This window comes from Phyllostomus hastatus, unplaced genomic scaffold (genome assembly GCF_019186645.2).
Source record: "Phyllostomus hastatus isolate PE091 unplaced genomic scaffold, TTU_PhHast_1.1 phas_contig_34, whole genome shotgun sequence".
NCBI lineage: Eukaryota > Metazoa > Chordata > Mammalia > Chiroptera > Phyllostomidae > Phyllostomus > Phyllostomus hastatus.
Genome location: NW_025333857.1, coordinates 36428021 through 36449383, shown reverse-complemented (window position 1 = coordinate 36449383; position 21363 = coordinate 36428021). Strand labels below are relative to the sequence as shown.

The 21363-nt window shown below is 35.0% G+C and overlaps 1 protein-coding gene across 3 annotated transcripts in view; it reads right to left on the bottom strand.

Moving 5' to 3' along the window:
• The window catches only part of VPS13A (vacuolar protein sorting 13 homolog A), a 208293-nt gene that overhangs the window by 33178 nt on the left and 153752 nt on the right, over positions 1-21363 (bottom strand). For all 3 annotated transcript variants that reach the window (XM_045840536.1, XM_045840537.1, XM_045840535.1), the window contains exons 59-67: positions 20441-20546; positions 9812-9925; positions 8600-8745; positions 7297-7378; positions 6311-6424; positions 5074-5149; positions 4819-4982; positions 4481-4526; positions 4248-4371 (exon numbers count right to left, since the gene is read on the bottom strand). In XM_045840536.1, the coding sequence (XP_045696492.1) occupies positions 4248-4371; positions 4481-4526; positions 4819-4982; positions 5074-5149; positions 6311-6424; positions 7297-7378; positions 8600-8745; positions 9812-9925; positions 20441-20546 (972 nt within the window). The remainder of the gene's footprint in view (positions 1-4247; positions 4372-4480; positions 4527-4818; positions 4983-5073; positions 5150-6310; positions 6425-7296; positions 7379-8599; positions 8746-9811; positions 9926-20440; positions 20547-21363) is intronic.

Genomic DNA, 21363 nt, shown 5'->3' with positions numbered 1-21363 from the left:
GAAACTGGGCAAAGTACAGTGGTCTGAATGGTGGTTCCCAAAGATACAGGCTTGAAGCCCTGGGATCTTTGAATGTTATTTTATATTATCTCTGAATGTCAAGTCCATACAGATGTGGTTAATTGAAGGGTTTTTAGATGAAGTGATAATCTTGGATTATCTGGGAGGGCTCTGAATGTCATCACAAGTGCCCTCATAAGAGAGGCAGAAGGAGATAAGACACAGAGGAGAAGGTGATATGAAGATGAAGGCAGAGACTGAAATGATGCGACCACAAGCCAAGAAATGACTGCAGCTACCAGCAGAAGGTGTGAGAGGCAAGGTGCAAATTCTTCCCTCCAGAGGGACAGCCATCCTGCTGATGCCTTGATCTCTGACTTCTGGACTCCAAAGCAGTGAGAGAATAAATTTCTGATGTTTAAGCCATCAAGCTGGCAATAATTTGTTACAGCAGCCACTGGAAACATGATAATAGTGTATGAAGAATCTCTCTGCATTATTTTCTACAATTGCATGTGACTCTATTATTATCTTAATTTTAAAAAAGACTACCACATGGCAAGCAATAGTCAAAGTGCTGTGGAAGCACAAAAGCCACTGCATTCATAGGGCTTACATACTAGCAAAAGAGACAAATAAACAAAGAAAAATACATACTGTATTAAAGAGTGATAAGAGCTAAAGAGAAAAAAAATAAAAGCGGGAAGAAAAAGGGAAAAGTCCTTGGACCTTTGTATTGTTTTGTTTTGTCTCTTTTCCATTCTCATTTCCTAGATGATCTTGTCCAATCTTATGGCTTTAACCACCTTATCATAGGCTCAAGAAACTCAAATTTTTAACTCTAGCTAGGACCATTCTCTTGAACTTCAAACTCCTGTCTCATTAACTATTTGACGTCACCATTTGGATCTCTGTTAGTTAAATTTAATACACTATAAACAAAACATCCAATTCCCTAAAAAGAGTAACAGCCTCATCCTTCCAGTGGTTCAGGTAAAAACTTCAGAATTATCCCTGATGATTCTGTCTTTCATATCCCACATCCAATTTACAAATCAATCCTGTTACTTCAAAACACATGCAGAACATGACTCCTTGTTACAACTTCTACCTTGTAATAGTCCAGTCATTATCATTTCTCATCTTGATTATTGCAAAAGCCTCTTCATTTTCCTCCTGTTTCAACCCAGGTCTGCCTGTGGTTTATTTTTAGTATAGCAGCCAGTTCACGTCATTCTGGGACAGGAGAATAAGAGGCTAGGAAAAGTCATGGACAAGTGGAATAGGGAAACTAAGACAAGAAAATTAAACATGGCCAAACAATGTGAACAACTAATAGTCAGCTAATGAACTGCAAGACCTATTCTTCCTCACTAAGGACACATGAAATGGTTTATACCTCTCCTCCCTAACCAGAGAATACATAGCTTAAATCACCCCGGTCAAGAAAATAAAGAACAGAGACTCAACTAATGCCACTTGGGCCAACTAAAACCAAGAACAGGTGAAGTCAATGGAACAAATAACAAAAACCTGCTTGGAGACAGACAGGCCTAAGATAAAAGAGAAAGAGTAATGCAGACCAAAGAATAATCCCAAACGCCCTATACACTCATTTTAATGCATCGGCATATTAAAAATGCACCTGAAAAGCTGATGAATAGTCTACTGAAACCCTCCCCTAAGATTCTTGCCCACAGAAAAAAATTAAAAATGCTTACGACAAAGACCCAGTGTAGCAGCTGGCTTTAGAGCATTCCCATGCCTTCTCAGGCATGAACTTTTTACTTTCTCCTAAACACTAAGGGCCCCCATGATACTTGCAACCAGGGCAGTGGGCAGCAGCAACTCATCCCAGGCTTATCCACTGATCCTGTCTCTAAAGCCCCCTTTTTTCTGACTTTCCAGTGGACTAACAGCAGACCCGCCTTGGCTCACTTCTTTCCTACCACGTTTCTAGGGAGCTGAAGCAGAGCACTGCCTAGGCTCTCTCCTGTTGCCTCTTCTACCCTAGCCCCTTCCCTCTTTCACTGTCCCCACATTTAATAAACACTCTCAAAATCACCTGGACTCGTGAAATCTTTCCTACATGAAGTCAAGAACCCACACACTACAGGCTAGTCTGAGGCAAACCCACTCTGGACTGGTCCCTGTCCGGTAACAGTTTTTCTCTTATCTAAGATCTTTCAGTTTTTTGTCTTATTTTTTTAAAAAAGCCAAAGTCCTTTCAGTGGCTTACCAAGTCCTGCTATGATCTAATTCCTTGCTCATTTTCTGTAGCACCTTTCCAGCCTTCTCCTTTGCTCATTCTATTCCGTCTAGCTGTTCCTTCCACAGGCCAAGCATACTCCTGCATCAGGATTTTTTACCTGCTGTTCCTACTGCCTTCAATGTTCTTCCCATATGGTTCACTACCTTACTTCCCTCCATGTTTCTCCTCAAATTTAATCTTCCCAATGAAACTTCCCTGAACACCTTATATATAAAATAGCCACCTTTTCCCTCCATCACTTTGGATCTCTTTATGTCTCTTACTCTGCTTTATTTTTCTTAATAGAATTTTTCACCATTTAGTGTATCATATATTTATCAGTTCACTTATTTTTGTCTATACTTTCCCACTAGAATACAAGCTGTATAAGGACAGGGACTTGGCCAATTGTATTCATTTCTGGTTCCCTGGGTGATTAAAACAGTACCTAGACATACAAGATGCTCTCTAAAATGTGTTAAGTCAATAAATATTTTATTTATATGTATGTTTTAGATCAAGCTTGCCAGCTATTCAAATAATTTTACTTTAATTTTGTTTTCCTGATGTATCAATTATTGAGGGAAAAGTCAAATTCTTCTACCATTATAAAAGATTTAGAAAGTTCTTGTAATTTTGTCAGTTTTTGCTTTATAAAGATTGAGTCCATTGTGAGTTGAGTACAAGTTCAAAATTGTTATTATCTTCTTGGTTAACTATTCTTTTTATCATTAGCTAATTATCTTATATACCTAAAATAATGCCTTTTATTTGGTCTTAATGTCTATTTCGTCTAATATTATATAGTAACCATCTTCAGAAATGGTATTAAAATGCTTAATGGCAATCATTCCTTTTCTCAAATCATATCTTATTATTTTCAACATTTTGGTTCTAATGTTTTTATCCAGTTCAATTTGTTCTACCCACTAGTATATATTCATACATTTGATTCCTGTAACCCACTCTCCTTTCTTCTTTCAATGTCCTTCTTCAGAAATACATTCTGTGTCAGTTTTTAGTCTTATTTTTCTGAAAATGTTTTAGTTTCCTGAAAGGGAATGTAGCTGGGGATAGATTGTATGGTTTTTGATAAATGTAAGATTATTCTAGCAGCCTGGGTAGACATCTGCATAGATCTCTACATATTTTGAATTCCTCATGTTTCACTGATTTTTGATCTTCTCCGAGGACTATGGCTCAACACATTATATTTGTGAAACTAAAGTTACAGGTAGAATAGACTGTGAACCCTTTTTTCCCCAATCTTCTAAATTAGAAAACTAGAAACACCCACAATTATGGTAAAGCAGGATGAAATCGTGACTTAAGAGGAGTAACTCATACAATGACAATACTTATCTCTTTAGAGCAGGAATCAAAAGAAAATACAAACAGAAACAGATTAGAAAGATAACCACCTACCTAATTTTCTCAATTAGTTCTCATTAGGATGAATTTAATCAACTGCAGTCCATGTTGCAAACTTCTAGAATACAGAGGTAACAACAATCCAAATACTATTTTCAGCCTTAAGCTAAATTTAATTTGGAGGAACAGAGGACATATTTTAAGATTTGCACAAATGAAGAGAAATAGAGGAAGTGGATGTAATAATCTTGAACAAAATATTACAGAGGAAGGGTGAACACGAATGGGTCTGAACTCAGAATAGAAAATGCCATTCTTTGTTCTCTCCAAAAAAGAAACAATATTATACTTGCTAATTTTATAACTGACATGTAGCATTACATTATTGTAATGTATTCTGATCAAGATAACGACAAAGCTTGCTTGCTAAACCTTTCAGGCTGTTGGAAATGAATGATGAACATATGGCAATAACTTAAAAAAATATCAAAAGGAATCAGCAAGATCATATGCAACTTGCCATACTATAGGTTTCATAACTAGGTGCCTTGAGCCAAATGGCAGGTTTATTTTATTTCTCATGGTTTAAGCATTTTACTCATACTCCACATCAAAGAAAATTTACCTTTTTATCCCTTGAAATGTACTGCTAGCCATGTCTATGATGCCTCCAGTTGGCCTTGCCACAGCGCCAACTAACCCTTTCCCAACACCTTTAAGGAAACCAGCTGCTCCTCCTTTTTGAGCTCCTAAGAAGAAAAAAGACAAACTTTTACACAATTAGATCAAGAATAGGAATTGAATCAATTTGTGAAAGACTTGGTAATATATATCACCCAAAGGAGTTATTATACTTGCCTTTGATTGGTTTTGTAACAATTCCTGTTATGCCACTTACAAAACCCTAGAAGAAAAGCACAATTGGAACATTTGTAATACATTCACATGATGCCTTGACGAACTAAGTCTGACATGCTCTCTAGATGCCATAAGAATTAACGTATTTCCTAAGCATTTTATTTAAACAGGATGCTTTTGGAAGCTACTGAGATATTTTATATAGGTCACAACCCACTGTTCCTCCAATATCCACATAATACTTGAATGAGTGAAAGTTACTTGTCTGTCTCCTTATTCACAGAATATGGCTTTAAAAGCCACTTCCTGTAATGTTCACACACTAGGACATGTCTCACAGAAACTAAGCCTTTTCCTCCACGAGTGATGCCTTCTCTAAGACCAGCTGGTTGCTTATTCATGGCTTCTCTTCTCTTCTGTTGGTAGTCTTCATCCATGGTAATAGCCGCTACCCCTTTCGCCATGGCACTGGTGATTCTGGAGGCAGCACCGGCTAATCCACCTAGCAGAAATTATCATACGTATCTTTAGTAAAAGCAAATATGTCATTAATTCCTAGCATAATCGTATTTGGGAGGCATTCTGTTTCTTACCCACGGCTCCACCAACTAATGCCTTCAGTCCTAGTGCCATTCCCTCCACAAACTCTTCAGGACCCTGGATGGCCCCCTAAAGGGCCAAAAATTAATAACAACAAATGAGGTTATATTTACTTTTAAAGGTGAACTAATTGATATGAGGAAAATAATAGTGACAAAAAATAAAGAAATCCCCGAGAAAGTGACACCGGCAGAAAATTTCACATTAACAGAAGTCTCAGATACTTCATGACAATGCAAGTAAAAAGATTAACTGCTGGAAGCTAACCCAAACTCAGACAGGAGTATGACTATTCACAAATGTGCACAACAAATGTTTGCTCTATATTGTAAGGTATACAATAAGAAGGTGGGCACACATTATTCTTGATAATTTTTTTAAGATTCTATTTTTAGAGAGAGGGAAAGGGAAGGAGAAAGAGGGGAGAAAAACATCAATGTGTGGTTGCTTCTCATGTGCCCCCTACTGGGGACCTGGCCTGCAACCCAGGCATGTGCCCTGACTAAGAATAGAACTGGTGACCTTTTGGTTCACAGGCTGGCGCTCAATCCACTGAGCCACACCAGCCAGGGCATATTCTTGATAATTTTTTATAAAATAAATAAAAACACTTTAATTGTTAATATATCTAATGTTTTAAATTAAAGCATACAAAATAAATATTAGTTTTACTATATTTTTCATTATCATTTGCTCTTATAAGTAAAAGTAGGAGAGTTTTGAATGTTCTGACAGAAAAAAAATTTTTAGTATTTATTTATTTTTTAATTTTAATTGTTGTTCAAGTACAGTTTTCTGCCTTTTACTGACAGAAAATTTTAAGGGACATAGAGAAAACATAATCGTCACCTTTGATTCAGATTGCTTTGCACAGTGCCGACATGAAGGGCTATGTTTGCTGTCCCGCACCACAGTGCAGAGCAAGACTGCCTGTCTGTGATACTCTTCTTCTACTACAGGGTGAATTCTGTCCACCTATAATACTCCAACAGGACACTTAAAATTCAGTGTACTTTTATAAACTCTTAAGCTTAAATTTTGAGGGAAACAATAAAAATTTATCCCCAAATTTCTTAAAAGCTCTTATCATTGTTTGCTGCAAAATAATGTCCCTTTGTAGTATCTCCCAAAATCCATTTACATCTACCACTGAAGTTAATGACTGGAATGCAATATTTATTCAAAAGTATTACTACGATATGGTACACAATGCAAGAATAACTATTTTACCTGGTAAGGTTCATAGAAAAATGCTTCTACACCTTCAGAAAATTCTCTAATTAAGCCAAAGGGATTTCCCAAAACTTCAAGTCCAAGAATGAGTACATACATCTGCTTAATGGCCTAAAAATGAAATATGAATATTAATCAATTTGGATAACCAGACTTAATATCTTTTCTTATAGTCAGTATACACACCCAATTTTTCAGGCTAACCTTCATCATCAATTTCAACACCTAAACCAGATATTTCACCTTATTCATCACTAGTCATCATTTTTAAAAAGAAATTTGGTGTCAGAGTATTAGAAATAATATGAGATATTTACATAGTGATTAGGAATATTCAAAATGCTTTCACTTTTACAACTACAAGTAACAGTTTTTAATACTACCATCATTTTATAGATGGAGAAACACAGAGGTCAAATCATGCCAAGGGCCCCACAGGGGTTAAATGGTAAAACTGGGATCCAAACCCAGACCTTCTGAGCCATGCTCAGTGATCTGCCCACTGAACGACAGTTGTCTCAGATGTTCTATGTTATGTCAAAATACCAGAGTCTTTCCAAAGGTGGAAAAAATCCACTAAAATAAAATATATAGCAGACTCAACAACACCACTACATTAAAAATAAATACCCTGCATTCTCATCATATAGTTACTAATAAATAGTTTCCCTTGAATCTATGCTTTAAAGTAAGTGTGGTAAATTATGTAATATTTTATTTAAACATTTATGTCTAACTGATCTAACTGATCTAGTTCACACTGATCCAGAAAAGATTTTGGTGTGTAGCTAAAAATTAGAAGGACAGAAAACTGATATGGTCATTAGTCGCAATTTCTTTCTACAATTCTGAAAATAAAAAACGTTTTAAAGTTTTCAAGTTGGCTATTAACTTCCTTGCCAAATCTACTTTATTTATGTAGAGACACATTGTTTCACTATTATATATCAATCCTCCCCTTTGTAAAATAATCTGAGACAAACCTGTTTTGAATAGTGTCTTACTACTTCAGACTGTAGTTCAGATGTTGTATGAAATTGATAGTTGAGTTCAAAAAATGCAAGTCTGAAAAAAAACATATAACTGTATAAATATGTGTGTGTGGAGAGAGGGAGGGAAGGAAAGATGGAGAGAGGGAGAGAGAGTTTTTTAATATTAAGGTGTTATTTTCATTAGACCTTTTCTGCAAGTCTTTCCTTTCAGTACGTTTTCTCATGCCAATAAGAAAATCTACTTCTTTACATACATCTCTGCACATTCTGGTCAAAGAAAGCTCTAAAAGTCTGGTAAAAGCTATGGCTCTTATCCTCAGAAAACCCACCTGCATATACATATTTTCCATGTAATTTAGAGGATTCAGAGACCCCTTGGATCTCACTAGTGGACCAGAACTTATATTTGTCAACTCTGCTCTATCATGGCCCACACAGAAAATGGTTGACACATTGAGATAAATGGAAGAGATTGCTCAAGAATGGCCAGGGTTCCGTTGCTGCAGGGTAGGGCCTGCCTGCTCAGCCAGTAGCTGAGGAAGCAAGATTAGTTTACTTATAATCTATTCCCAGCATATATCCAATCAACTAATTGGGAAGCTCTAGGATAGCAGATAAGATAGCAGCAAGATAACAAATCTGACTTTATTCCAGATGCGATATCTTCAAACCTGTGTTCTTTAATTTGACTGTTACCTAACTTTATCCAGACTTAAGAGTAACATCTTATTAGACTCACCATTCTTACCACTCTGCTCAGAAACAGTTGTAGGTGCTACCTGGGAAGGGGATCCTCATGTAAAGTCTCCACTCCAACTCTGAATCTCTTTGGTCAGCTATTCCAATAGCGTCCACTATGACTCACACTAAAATGTCCATTCCTGACTGTAATGTTTAAACTGATCCATTCGTTTCTCCTATCATGACATTCATTTTTTCTGTAGTCACATATCCTTCAAGAGTTTTGATTCCATAGGTCTTGAAGCTATATCTTTTAAGCACCACCCCTTTGGGCACACACAACTTCTTAGGCATTCCCTAGGTTAGAAAGGCCTTAAGTAATGCACAAACATGCATGACCCTATCCCTACTTCTTAAGGAAATTATTTAACAATTCATTTGTTATTTAATAGTTAAGGGATAGCAGGTATATACTGTCTAAATTATATTCCATTTAAAAGCAAATACCATATTGTGCCTAAGATCTGCAATGTACTTTATATCTTCTTTACTTACAATTTTTAAGGTAAATATAAAAAGGACTTAAATTCACAGACTTGAATATTAAACATACTTAAAAACTACATCTTGCACATCTGTGAGAGTGGCACCAATACTCTTCAACAAAAGATTTAAAGAACGGATTGCAGTAAATCCTATGTGTTTTTCTGATTCTTCAGCTGCTTCTTTACCCGAACTCAGTGAAACACTTAAATGCAACTAATGAGACAAAGAGATAAATATCAGTATCTTCATAATGACAATATTAACTTTTAATATTCATTTTAAAGTCACTATGCCATTAATAAAATTTCAAAGTTATCAGTACTATGCCACAATTAATACGTGGACAGTTAAAAAAAATTTTGAGTCTAATACAGCTCTTTTTAAATTTTAAATTTAGTGATGTAAGATGATATACTTAGCTCAATGCAATTCTTTTGATAAACCTAGGAAAATATAAATTTTTATATATTTTTAATGACAATAATCTAGGAGTTAAGGTTGGTGAAAATAACTCAAATATCTCCATTAAATGAATGTGTCAACTATTAGAACTAAGTTAGCAGGATGAAGCCAGTTAAAAAGCACTTCTATACAGTATGCATATACATACTGCATACACCATATTATAATAATTTTCTTCAAGTATTCTGTAACTCAAAGAAACTCTGTGTTAAGAACTTACATTTAGTTCTATTCAATTGTGATATCTTAAATCAAGACTACTTTATAAATTAAAACTGATACACTATAGTTAATAATAATGTATTGCAGATTTGAAAGCTGCTAAGAGCATAAATCTTAAAAGTTCTCATCACAAGAAAAGAGTTTTCATAATATGTATAGTGATAGATGGTAACATACTGGGGTGACCATTTCAGTGTATACAATACCAAATCCTCACACTGCACACCTGAAATGAATACAACGTGCCACCAATAACTCTACTAAAACACAAACTTACACATACAACATACACAAAATTTTAAAAATTGTCATTAAACACCTTAACACTAAGGTAATATATCAATCAAGACATAAACATATGAACACACACTGCAGCTGGCTCCACTATTATTTCCATATGGTGAAAATTATTACAATGTAAGAATAAAAGTTTAAAAGGATTAGTGCTTTGTTATTTATATTTGTAATTGTGAAGTTATAGAATTTATAAACTATTTAAGAACATGATTTAAATACTATGTCCACCCAACAGAGCCAGTAAGTTTGCTATTACCTAGATTATCATGGATAACAAAAATAACTTATTTTCCCCTACCTTGATAGGAGATATATGAAAGTACTCATAGAGACTGACTTGTGATGAATCTGCTAATGACGCTGTTTTATATTCTTCTTGGAAAACTTCTATATCTTTATGAAAAAGTTCAATCTATAAAGGAACATAAAAAAATAAATATCTTCATGAAGTATTTAAGCCAAGAGCTCATATACTGCACAACACTCCTCTATAATACCCAGTTTCAACATTATTCATAATTAGAAAGTTGCTGCTGCAGGAGAGAAATATTTCTATTGTTAGAAAAATCCTGTCACTCACAAACTAGTAAGCGTATCTCCTATGTTTCCATCTAATCTATTGGAAGACATCACACTTTTCCTCATGTGACTATAGATTTACTCTAAGAGGCCACTAACCCAATCCTTCAACACTTTTTTTAGGAATATTTACTTTTTAAATATAATGTTCACTTGTGGCTTTTTGCTTAATGCCTTACTTACATGTACAGAGGCCATCAAAATGGGGAAGGCACTTAAAATAATTTTTCACAAAGTGATTAATTAGTGCTTTCATTCTTGATAATGAGCACTACTTCTCTTCCAAACACTCACATTCACATTTTAACCTATTAACAAAACATCCAAGTGACAGCCTTATTAAAAAAAAAAGTATATACAAAAACTGACTTCTGGATGACACTGTGAGGAGCTCTTTACCAGCTTCCCAGTGAAATGGGTGAAATATATTTAAAAAAAAACATTTAAGGCTTCTAGTAATGGTCTTAAGGGTATAAGGAAATGAAACATCTATAAAAACTTGGTTAAAAAACTGAGCCTGCAATATTTGTACAAGAACCAGTCTCTCAATTTCCCATTCCAGCTCAATAAGCTAGAATTCTACTCTAGAATACTACACTCAAGAATGCAGAACTTCCTGGCTGGCATAGCTCAGTGGATTGAGCGCGGGCTGCAAACCAAAGTGTCGCAAGTACGATTCCCAGTCAGGGCACATGCCTGGGTTGCAGGACACGGCCCCCAACAACTGCATATTGATGTTTCCCTCTCTCTCTCTCTCTCTCTCTCTCCCTCCCTCCCTTCTCTAAAAATAAATAAAAATAAAATCTTTTTTTTTACAAATATCTTTTTTTTAAGATTTTATTTATTTATTTTTTAAAGAGGGAAGGGAGGGAGAGAGAGAGAAACATCAATGTGCTGGGGATCATGGCCTGCAACCCAGGCATGTACCCTGACTGGGAATCAAACCTGCGACACTTTGGTTCACAGCCTGTGCTCAATCCACTGAGCTCCGCCAGCCAGGGCAAAATAATATCTTAAAAAAAAAAAAAAAAAAGAATGCAGAACTACCTCTCTGCCCAGACTCCAATCAGAGGAATTTCTTCCTGGGAAACACAGGATGTCAACATTTCTCATCCTGTCCCTAGCTACCAGGTGCTAAGTAATTGGAGAGGGGTGAGCTTCTTTCTTCTGTCCAGCCTCCACTCATGGAGTAAAGGCTCTACTTCAGTGTGACCACCACTAAGAGTACTGAGGTTCTGATCACCCTTGCCCCACCCCAAGCTCCAAAGCTCTGTTCAGAGATTTCACCTAGGAAAGAGAGTTTTAAACAGATAGTTCCTAATCTCTTTGAAAATGACTTCATTTACAACAGTGTAAAGAAGTTCAAGCCTAAGAGGGCTCTAGCACAGTGATTTCCAAACGTTTTCATCTCACGGCACACATAACCTACTAAAATTCGGTGGCATACCAAAAAATACACTTTTGCCCATCTTAAAAAAATAGGTATAATTTTGATTCATTTACACTGAAGCAGCTTTGGTTGTGTTGGCTGTTGTCATTTTTTAAAATTTGACAATCTAAGGGAAAAGACATAGTGCACCCTTGACTAAATAGTCAGGTATTGTGTTTTAAAAATTCTTGTGGCACACCAGTGTGCTTCAGTACATTGGTTGAAAATAATTGCTGCTCTAAAAAACGGTGGATGTTCCTCAACATAATAAAGGCCACATATGACAAATCCACAGTCAACATTATAGTCAATGGGTGAAAGCTAAAAGTGTTTCAAGATAAGGAACAAGACACAAGGATGTCTGCTTTCACCACTCTTATGCAACATAGTACTGGAAGTACTAGTCACAGTAATCAGACAAGAAAAAGAAATAAAAGGCATCCCAATAGGAAAGAAAGAAGGAAAACTGTTATTATTCCCAGATGGCATCATATTGTACACAGAAAACCCTAAAGACTCCACCAAAAACCCCACTAGGTTTAATAAATGAATTTGGCAAAGTAGCACAATACAAAATTAATGGTCAGAATTTGGTGGCATTTTTATACACTTATAATGAATTATCAGAAAAGAGAAATTAGGAAAACAATCCCATTTACTACTACTATAACAGCAACAGCAACAACAAAAATATAAATAAATAAGCTAGGAATATATAAATAATATAAATATAAATAAATATAAATAAATGACCTAGGAATAAATTTAACCAAGGAAGTAAAAGTTTGTACTTGAGAAATTTTAAGATACTAAAGAAAAACTGAGGAAGATACAAATAAGCAGAAGCATATACTCTGTTCATAGATAGGAAAAAATTAACATCATTAAAATGTCCATATTACCCAAAGCAATCTACAAATTCAATGCACTTCCTATTAAAATACCAATGGCATATTTCACAGATATAGAACAAATATTCCAACAATTTATACGGAACCACAAAAGACCCAAACAGCCTCAGCAATCTTGATACAGAAAAACAAAGTTGGAGGTTTCACACTATCTGATATCAAACAATACTACAATGCTATAGTAATCAAATCAGCATGGTACTGGCAAAAGAAAAGGTATATAGATCAATGGAGCAAAATGAAAAGCACAGAAATAGACCTACACCTTTATGGCCCATTCACATTTAACACAGGAGGCAAGAACATACAGTGGGGTAAAACAGTCTCCCTAATAAATGGTGTTGGGAAAATTGGATAGATACATGCAAAAAAAAAGTGGAAACTAGACCACTAACTTACACCATATACAAGAATAAATTAAAAATGCATTAAAGACTTAAATGTATGCCATGAAACCATACAACTCCTAGAAGAAAACATAGGCAGTAAAATCTCAGACATTTCTCAGAGCAGTATTTTTTCTGATATATCTCCTTGAGCAAGGGGAACAAGGGAAAAAATAAACAAATAGGATTACATCAAACTTAAAAGCTTTTGTATAGCAAAAGAAACTAGCAACAAAATGAAAAGGAAACCTATTGAATAGGAGAAAATATTTGCCAGTGATATATCTGATAAGGGGTTAATTCCAATATATTTAAAGAACTTATACAACTCAACAAGAAGACACAACTTAATTAAAAAATGGGCAAAGGACCCAAATAGACACTTCTCCAAAGAGGACATACAGATGGCCAATAGACATAAAAAATGCTCAACGTCACTAATTATCAGAGAGATGCAAACTAAGACTACAATGAGATATTACCTCACAACAGTCCTAACAGTTATCATGAACAGATCAACAAACAACAAGTGCTGGTTAGGATGTGGAGAAAAGGGAACCCTTGTGCGACAGTCATTTGGAAAACAGTATGGAGTTTCCTCAAAAACTTAAAAATGAAACTATTTTACCCAGCAATTCCACTTCCGGGAATATATCTAAAAAAAACCCAAAACATAAAATTTGAAAGAATATATGCAACTCTGTGTTCATTACAGCAGTATTTACAATAGCCAAGGTCTGGAAACAGCCCAAGTGCCCTTTAGTAGATGAGTGGATAAAAAAGCTGTGGTACATGTACACAATGGAACACTACTCAGCTGTTAAAAAAAAAAAAAGAGGAAATCTTACCTTTCATGACAGCAAGGACAGACCTGGAGACTATTATGCTAACTGAAATAAGCCAGTCAGAGAAAGATAAATTCCATATGATCTCACTTATATGTGGAATCTAATGAATAAAATAAACTGATGAACCAAATAAAAACAGGGGCATGGTACATGGAATAGATGGACAGCTGTCAGAGGGGAGGAGGTAAGGGGATGGATGAAAAAAGGTGAAGAGATTAAGTGCAAAAAAAGTGTGTGTGTGTGTGTGTGTGTGTGTGTGTGTGTGTGTGTATCATAGACACAGACAACAGTGTGGTGATAGCCAGAGGAAATGGTAGGTGGTGGGTAGGTAGAGGTGGGCAAAGTGGGGAAAATGGGGACGGAAAAAGATTTTTCTTGGGGTGATGGGTGCATGATGCCATGTACAAATGATGTTTTATTGAGTTGTACAATTGAAGCCTGTTTGATTTTGCAAACCAATGTCACCCCAATTAATTCAATTGAAAAGGAAAAGAAAAAATATGCTGGATGTGTGGTGAAAGGCAATTGGGAGGAAAATCATTGATTCAATGAAGATACAGGCCTGCCTATAGGCCTGTTAGTTTTCATAGACAACTGGGTGAGGAGACAACTAGAGGAGTGCCCCTGGGGTCAGAACAAAGATCAAACACTAGTCTTCAGATCAATTCATTAAAAACAAAACAAAACAAAATTTGATTAAATTAGCATATAGAGTAATTTATACCCTAAGGCACTTGGAAAAGAAGCAATCAGCTAGCAATTGGTGAAGCTAACAACAGGAAGCACAGAGAGTCCCAAACAAGTTGGACCCAGAGAGGACCACACCAAGGCACATCGTAATTAAAATGCCAAAGGCTGAAGATAAAGAGACAATCTTAAAAGTACCAAGAGAAAAGCAGAGTTACCTACAAAAGAATTCCCATTAGACTGTCAGTTGATTTCTCAAAGGAAACCTTTCAGGCAAGAAGGGACTGGCAAGAAGTATTCAGTAATGTAAAGCAAGGACCTACAACCTCAATTATTCTATTCAGCAAACCTATCATTTAGAATGGAAGGACAGATAAAGTGCTTCCCAGACAAGGTAAAGCTCATTATCATTAAGCCATTATTGCATGAAATGTTAAAGGAACTTATTTAAGAAAAACAAGAGGATAAAAACTATGAACATTAAAATAGCAACAAATTCACAACTATCAGCAACTGAATCTAAAAAAAAAACCAAACAAACTAAACAAATAACCAGAACAGGAAGAGAATCATAGATATGGAGGTCATTTGGAGGGATATCAACTGGGAGGGGGACAGAAGGTAGAGGGAAAAGGTGCAGGGATTAAGGAGCATGACTGGTAGGTACAAAATAGGGGGATGTTAAGAGCAGTATAGGAAATGAAGAAGGCAAAGAACTTATATGCATGACCCATGGAAATGAACTAATGGGGGTGAATGATAGAGGGAATGGGGGTACCAGGTGGAGGGGGGTAACGGGGGAAAAATGGGACAACTGTAATAACATAATCAATAAAATATATTTAAAAAATAAAATACATAGGTATTAAACTTATGAGAGGTTACTGAATCTCACAAATAATAACTTATTTTAAAACAAACAAAAAATAAAACAACTTGGTGTGGTCATGGAAATAGATGAATAAAGCCATGCCAAAACACTGTTACTCCAGGGTAATTGTGGGCATCCCAAATATTTGCCTCCCTGAAGAATAATACTGAAGGCTAAACAATGAAGGAAAAGGTAGGGGTGTTGGCAGGGAAATCTTTCAATAAAAAAAATTCATCCAGTCATTGAGTGAATAAACTAATAACATGAGTTTTGGGGAGGGAGGCCCATACCCACAGTTGTTACTGTGTATTATCTAAAATGTCCAGTTTCCTACCAAAAATTATGAGATGCAAAGACACAGGAAAGAATGTATGACACAGACTGGAAAAAAAGCAGGCAACAAAAACTGCCCGTGAGAGTGACCAGGTTGGATTTAAAAGAAAAAGACATCAAAGTAACCATTATAAATATGTTCAAAAAACATACCTATGGTAACAAAGGAAAGTATGATGATAATGTCACATCAAATAAAGAATATCAGTATGGAGAGATAAATTATATAAGAGAACCAAATAGAAATTCTGGGGCTGAAAAGTATAACAAAAATGGAAAATTCACTAGAAGGACTCAACAGTGAATTTGAACTGGTAAAAGATATTAGAATGCTTCATTATATGCTAAATTAAAATGCTTTATTTCATTAGTGAACTCGGAGATAAATTGTTACAGATTAAACACTCTGAAAAACAGAGAAAAATGAATGAAGAAAAACGAACAGCCCTGACTGATGTAGCTCAGTGGACTGACTGTGGTCTGCAAACCAAAGGGTTGCCAGTTCGTTCCCAGGCAGGGCACATGCCTGGGTTGCATGCCAGGTCCCCAGTAGGGGGTGCTTGAGAGGCAACCACACACTGATATTTCTCTCCCTCTCTTTTTCCTTCTTTTCCCTTCTGCCTAAAAGTGAATAAATGAAATCTTTTTTTTTAAGAAAAATGAACAGACTCAGAGAAATGCAGGACATCATTAAACACACTGACTTATACAACATGGAAATATCAGAGAGGAGAGAAAAAAGGAGTATAAAATATTTGAATAACAGCTAAAGACTTCCCAAATTTATGAAACAAAACAAAACAAAACAAAACACTAAACTAGGGAGCTCACTGAACTACAAGTGCAATAAATGCAAACATGTTTACAAACAAATGTTGAAACTCAAAGACAAGGGAAAATGTTACAAATAAGAAAAGTGACTTATTGCATTCAAGGGGACCCCAATAAGATTAATAGTTGGCTTCTTGGAAAAAGCAAGGAGGCAAGAAAATAGCAGAATGACATATTCAAAGTGCTCAAAGGGGAAAAAATACTGTCAACACAAAGAATCCTATATCCAGTATGGCTACTTTTCAAAATGAAGGGACATAAAGACATTCTCAAACTTTAAAAAACTAAGATAATTTGTTGCTAGTAGGTCTACATTACAAGAAATACTAACAGAAGTTCATTAGGCTGAAAGCAAGTGACCCCAAATGATAATCAGAATCCAAATTAAAAAACAACAGCAATGGTAAAGATAGTGATATAATTATAAAAGATAGTATCAACACATAATCTTTCCCTTTCTTCTCTTAACTAATTTAAAAAACAACTGATTAAATAATATATAAGCTGAGCCAAGCTTTTATGAATATGAACACAAAAATCCTCAATAAAATGCTAGCAAACCAAACCTAGCAAAATATTTTTAAAAAACTATACACATTACCGAGTGGGTTTTATCCCATGTATACAAGATTGTTTTAACATGCAATGTAATAAAATATATCAATAGAACAAAAACCAAAACCATGCAATAATTCCAATAGATGCAGAAAAAAGCATGTGACAAATCTGATCATGCTTGGTAAAACTGCTACATGAACTATAAATAGAAGAGAACTCAACCTGAAACAGAGCATCTACAAAAACAAATCCTCCATTGACATTAAAATTAATGGAGAAAGACTGAAAGCTTTCCTTCTAAGATCAGACACAGGGCAAAAATATCTGGTCTTGGCACTACTAGTCACTGTTGTACTACAGGTTCTAGGCAAGGGACAATTAGGCAAGAAAAACTAAAGGTATCCAGATCAGAAAGGAAGAGGTAAAACTACCTCCATTCTCAGATACAATTTTATATAGAGAAAACCCTAAAGATCCACAAAATAATAATTAGAGCTGATAAATAATTTCAGTAAAGTTGAAGAATACACGATCAATATAAAAAAAACTGTATTTTTTATACTTCAGTGAACCAAAAGTGAGTAAGAAAACAATTTCCTTCATAGTACCTTAAAAAGAAATACTCAGAAGTAAATTTAACAGAAGAAATATAAAACTTACATTCTGAAAACTATAAAATACCATTGAAAGAAAATGAAGATCTACATAAATGGAAAACATCCCATGTTCAAGGACTGAAAGGCTTGATATTGTTAAAATGGCAACACCCCTTAAATTGATCTCTAGAGTTAATGGCACCCTGGTATCATCCCCGACTTCTAAAGAAGTTGATAAGCTGACTCTTAAATTCACATGGGATTGCAAACAGATCCATAGTAGCCCCAAATCATCTTGAAAAAACAAGGTAGGAGGAGTCACACTTCTCAATTTTAAAACTTACTATAAAACAACAATAATAAAGACTATGTGGTATTAGCATAAGGATGGAGATATAGATCACTGGAATAAAATTATATATCTAATCAACTGATTTTTGATAAAGGTATTAAGATCATTAATGTAGAAATGGTACTGAGACAATTGGATAGCCCAATGCTAAAGACTGATGTATACCCTTACCTCACACCATATACAAAAATTAAAGACCTAATTCTAACAGCTAAAACTTTAAACCTCTTAGAATATAGAACTAAATTTTCATAACCTTGGATCTGACAAAGGATTCTTAGAAATGGCGGCAAAATATGATCAACAACAAAAAATAGTTTGGGTTTTACGAACATTAAAAACTTTTGTGCTTCAAAAGACATCAAGAAAGTAAAACAAAATACAAATTATGATATAAAAATATTTAAAAATCATGTATCTGATTCAAGATTTGTATTCAGAGCATATAAAGAACTTTTACAATTCAATAAAAATAGGACAACCCATTAAACAATAAAGTAGCAAAGTATCTGAATAGACATTTCTCCACAGAAGTTATGCAAATAGTCAAATAAGACATCAAAAGATGCTCAATGTCATGACTCATCAGGCAAATGCAAATCAAAACCACAATGATATACTACTTCACACCCACAAGGATGGCGAGAATCAAAAGGGCAGATAATAACAAGTGTTGGTAAGGATGTGTTTGCTGAAATCAGACTCCTCACACATTCTGGTGAGAACACAAAATGGTCACTATGGAAAAGTGCCTGGCAGTCCTAATGTGATTAAACATAGTTATCATGTTCCTGGAAGTTCCATTCCTAGGTACACATCCCAGAGAAATAAAATTGTATGTCCAAATAAAAGCTTGTACACAAATATTCATAGCAGCATTATTCATAACAGCGCAAATGTGAAAACACCTCAAATGTTCATTAACTGATGAATGGAAAAACAAAATGTGGCATATTCATATAATAAAATATTACTTGGTTAGAAAAAAAATGAAGTACAGATACATGCTACAACATGGATGAACCTTAAAAACATTATGGTAAGTAAAATAATCCTATCAAAAGAGACTATATAGTGTATGGTTCCATTAATATGAAATATCTAGAGTAGAAAACCTACAGACAGAAAGTATAGTAGTGGTTCTATGGGGCTAGAATGGCTTCTTTTTGGGGTAATGAAAATGTTCTAGAATTAGACAGTGGGAAGGTTGTTTAACTCTGTAAATATACTAAAAACCATTGAATCAAACAGTTTGAATGGGTAAAATGTATGGTAATATGAACTATGTCTCAATAAACTTATCAACAGAAAAAAGTTTATTTGCCCTTATTCTTTTTTTTATTTTATTTTAATCATTGTTCAAGTACAGTTTTCTGCCTGTACTGCCATTCCAGCCCACCCACCCATCCCTCTCTACTTCCCTCCCATTACCATCCCCCCCTCCTAGTTTTTGTCCATGTGTCCTTTAAATTTGTTCCTGTAAACCCTTCCCATTCTCCCCTGAAATTCCCTCTTCTCTACCCTCTGGTCACTGTCAGCCTGTCCTCTATTTCAGTGTCTTTGACTATACTTTGCTTGTTTCTTTGTTTTGTTGTTTAGGTTCCTGTTAAAGGTGAGATCATATGGTATTTGTCTTTCACTGCCTGGCTTATTTTGCTTAATATAATGCTTTCCAGCTCCATCCACGCTCTTGCAAAGGGTAGGGGCTCCTTCTTTCTTTCTGCTGCATAGAATTCCACTGTGTAAATGTACCATAGTTTTTTGATCCATTCATTTACTGATGGGCATCTAGATTGCTTCCAGCACTTAGTTATTGTAAATTGTACTGCTATGAACATTGGGGTGCAAAGGTTCTTTTGTATTGGTGTTTCAGGGTTCTTAGGATATAGTCCCAGCAGTGGAATTGCTGGGTCAAAAGGCAGATCCATTTTTAGTTTTCTGAGGAAGTTCTATACTGTTTTCCATAGTGGTTTTTGCCCTTATTCTTTATCCATGTAGTTTGTCATATCTTCAGAATTGCTTCTATAAGGGCAGCTAAAAAAGACAACATATCTGACCCACCCTATTATTGTGATTTTATAGCCTTCCCATCTGTCACAAATAAGATACTACTTTTAATTTGCCTTATCCCTTCTTCCATCAAATATCCTGGTCATTTCCAAATTTCTAAATTATTAACTTAAATGAAAGTAGTCCTGGACCACAAAATAGGGAAAAATAGTAATGTGAACATGATTGATTATCCATCCTCTTCTTCCTACTATTGGCTTAAAACTCTCCTTCTGTTTGCTAACTCTAACTTCTGTTTGCAAGACTATTTTAGCTTGTCTTCCTTCTATACAGCTTTGTTTAAAACTATTCTTAACTTGTCTTCTATAATCAGAAAATGTGATTTCTACTTTCTACCAATGTACTTACCACAGCAGCATAATTAAAATTATATTTTAAAATAAAACCATTTTAATGCTTTTAAGAATTTATAAGGATATTTTTCTTATTCCTCTTTCCCTAGGCCTTCCCATCAGTGTTAATATTGTAAGTCTTACCTCCGTTTTTTCGGTTACTTCGGCTTCTGTCATAAGTTCTGCTAAAGCATAGACAAACCCAAGATCTAACCTGAGATCCATTTCCTGGATCAACACTTTGAAGTACCTGTATTACAAAATAGAAAACATTAAAGATCATTAATTAATTCATTATTAAGAAAACTAGATGAGAAAAATATAGGAATTAATAATTCTTCTAAAAAGATAACTGTCATAACAAGATTGCTCATAATAGCAACAAACTGAAGCATAAAAATGTCGGCAGGGAGGCCATCTATAAGTAACCTGTAGTAGGCAGTCATTTAACACTGAGTGATTATGACTAAACTCTAGCTACATACAACAAAATAAATAAATTGTAGTAAAAAGTTTAATGCAAAAAACAAGTCCCAGCAGTATATGTACAGTTTGAATTTTTTTTAATTAAGGGAAAATTAAGAAGAATAATGTTTAGATATACATATGCAATACAACTATACTTTCAAAAGCAAGGGAATAAAGATAGTGTTTGTCTTGGTGATAGGGCAGGGAAAACAAGAAAAGGGAGTAATACACAGATGAGTCTTTCTGTAAATGTTTTATTTCTTAGACTGGGTGGTGTCTAGATTTGAAAATACTCTCTCCTTGTTTCTAAAACAATATGCAGTAATTACAGAGAACTTATGAGAAAAAAATAAAAACAAAAATAATAAAATGCCCATCATTTTTAAAAGATTTTATTTTATTTATTTGAGAAGGGTGAAGGGAGGGAAAAAGAGAGGGGGAGAAACATCAATGGATGACAAAGACATTAATCAATCAGTTGCTGCTCATACATGCCCAGACTAGGGACTGCACCTGCAACCTAGGCACATGCCCTGGCCAGGAATCAAACCTGCAACCTTTCACTTTGCCTAGCCAACTGAGCCACACAGGTCACAGCG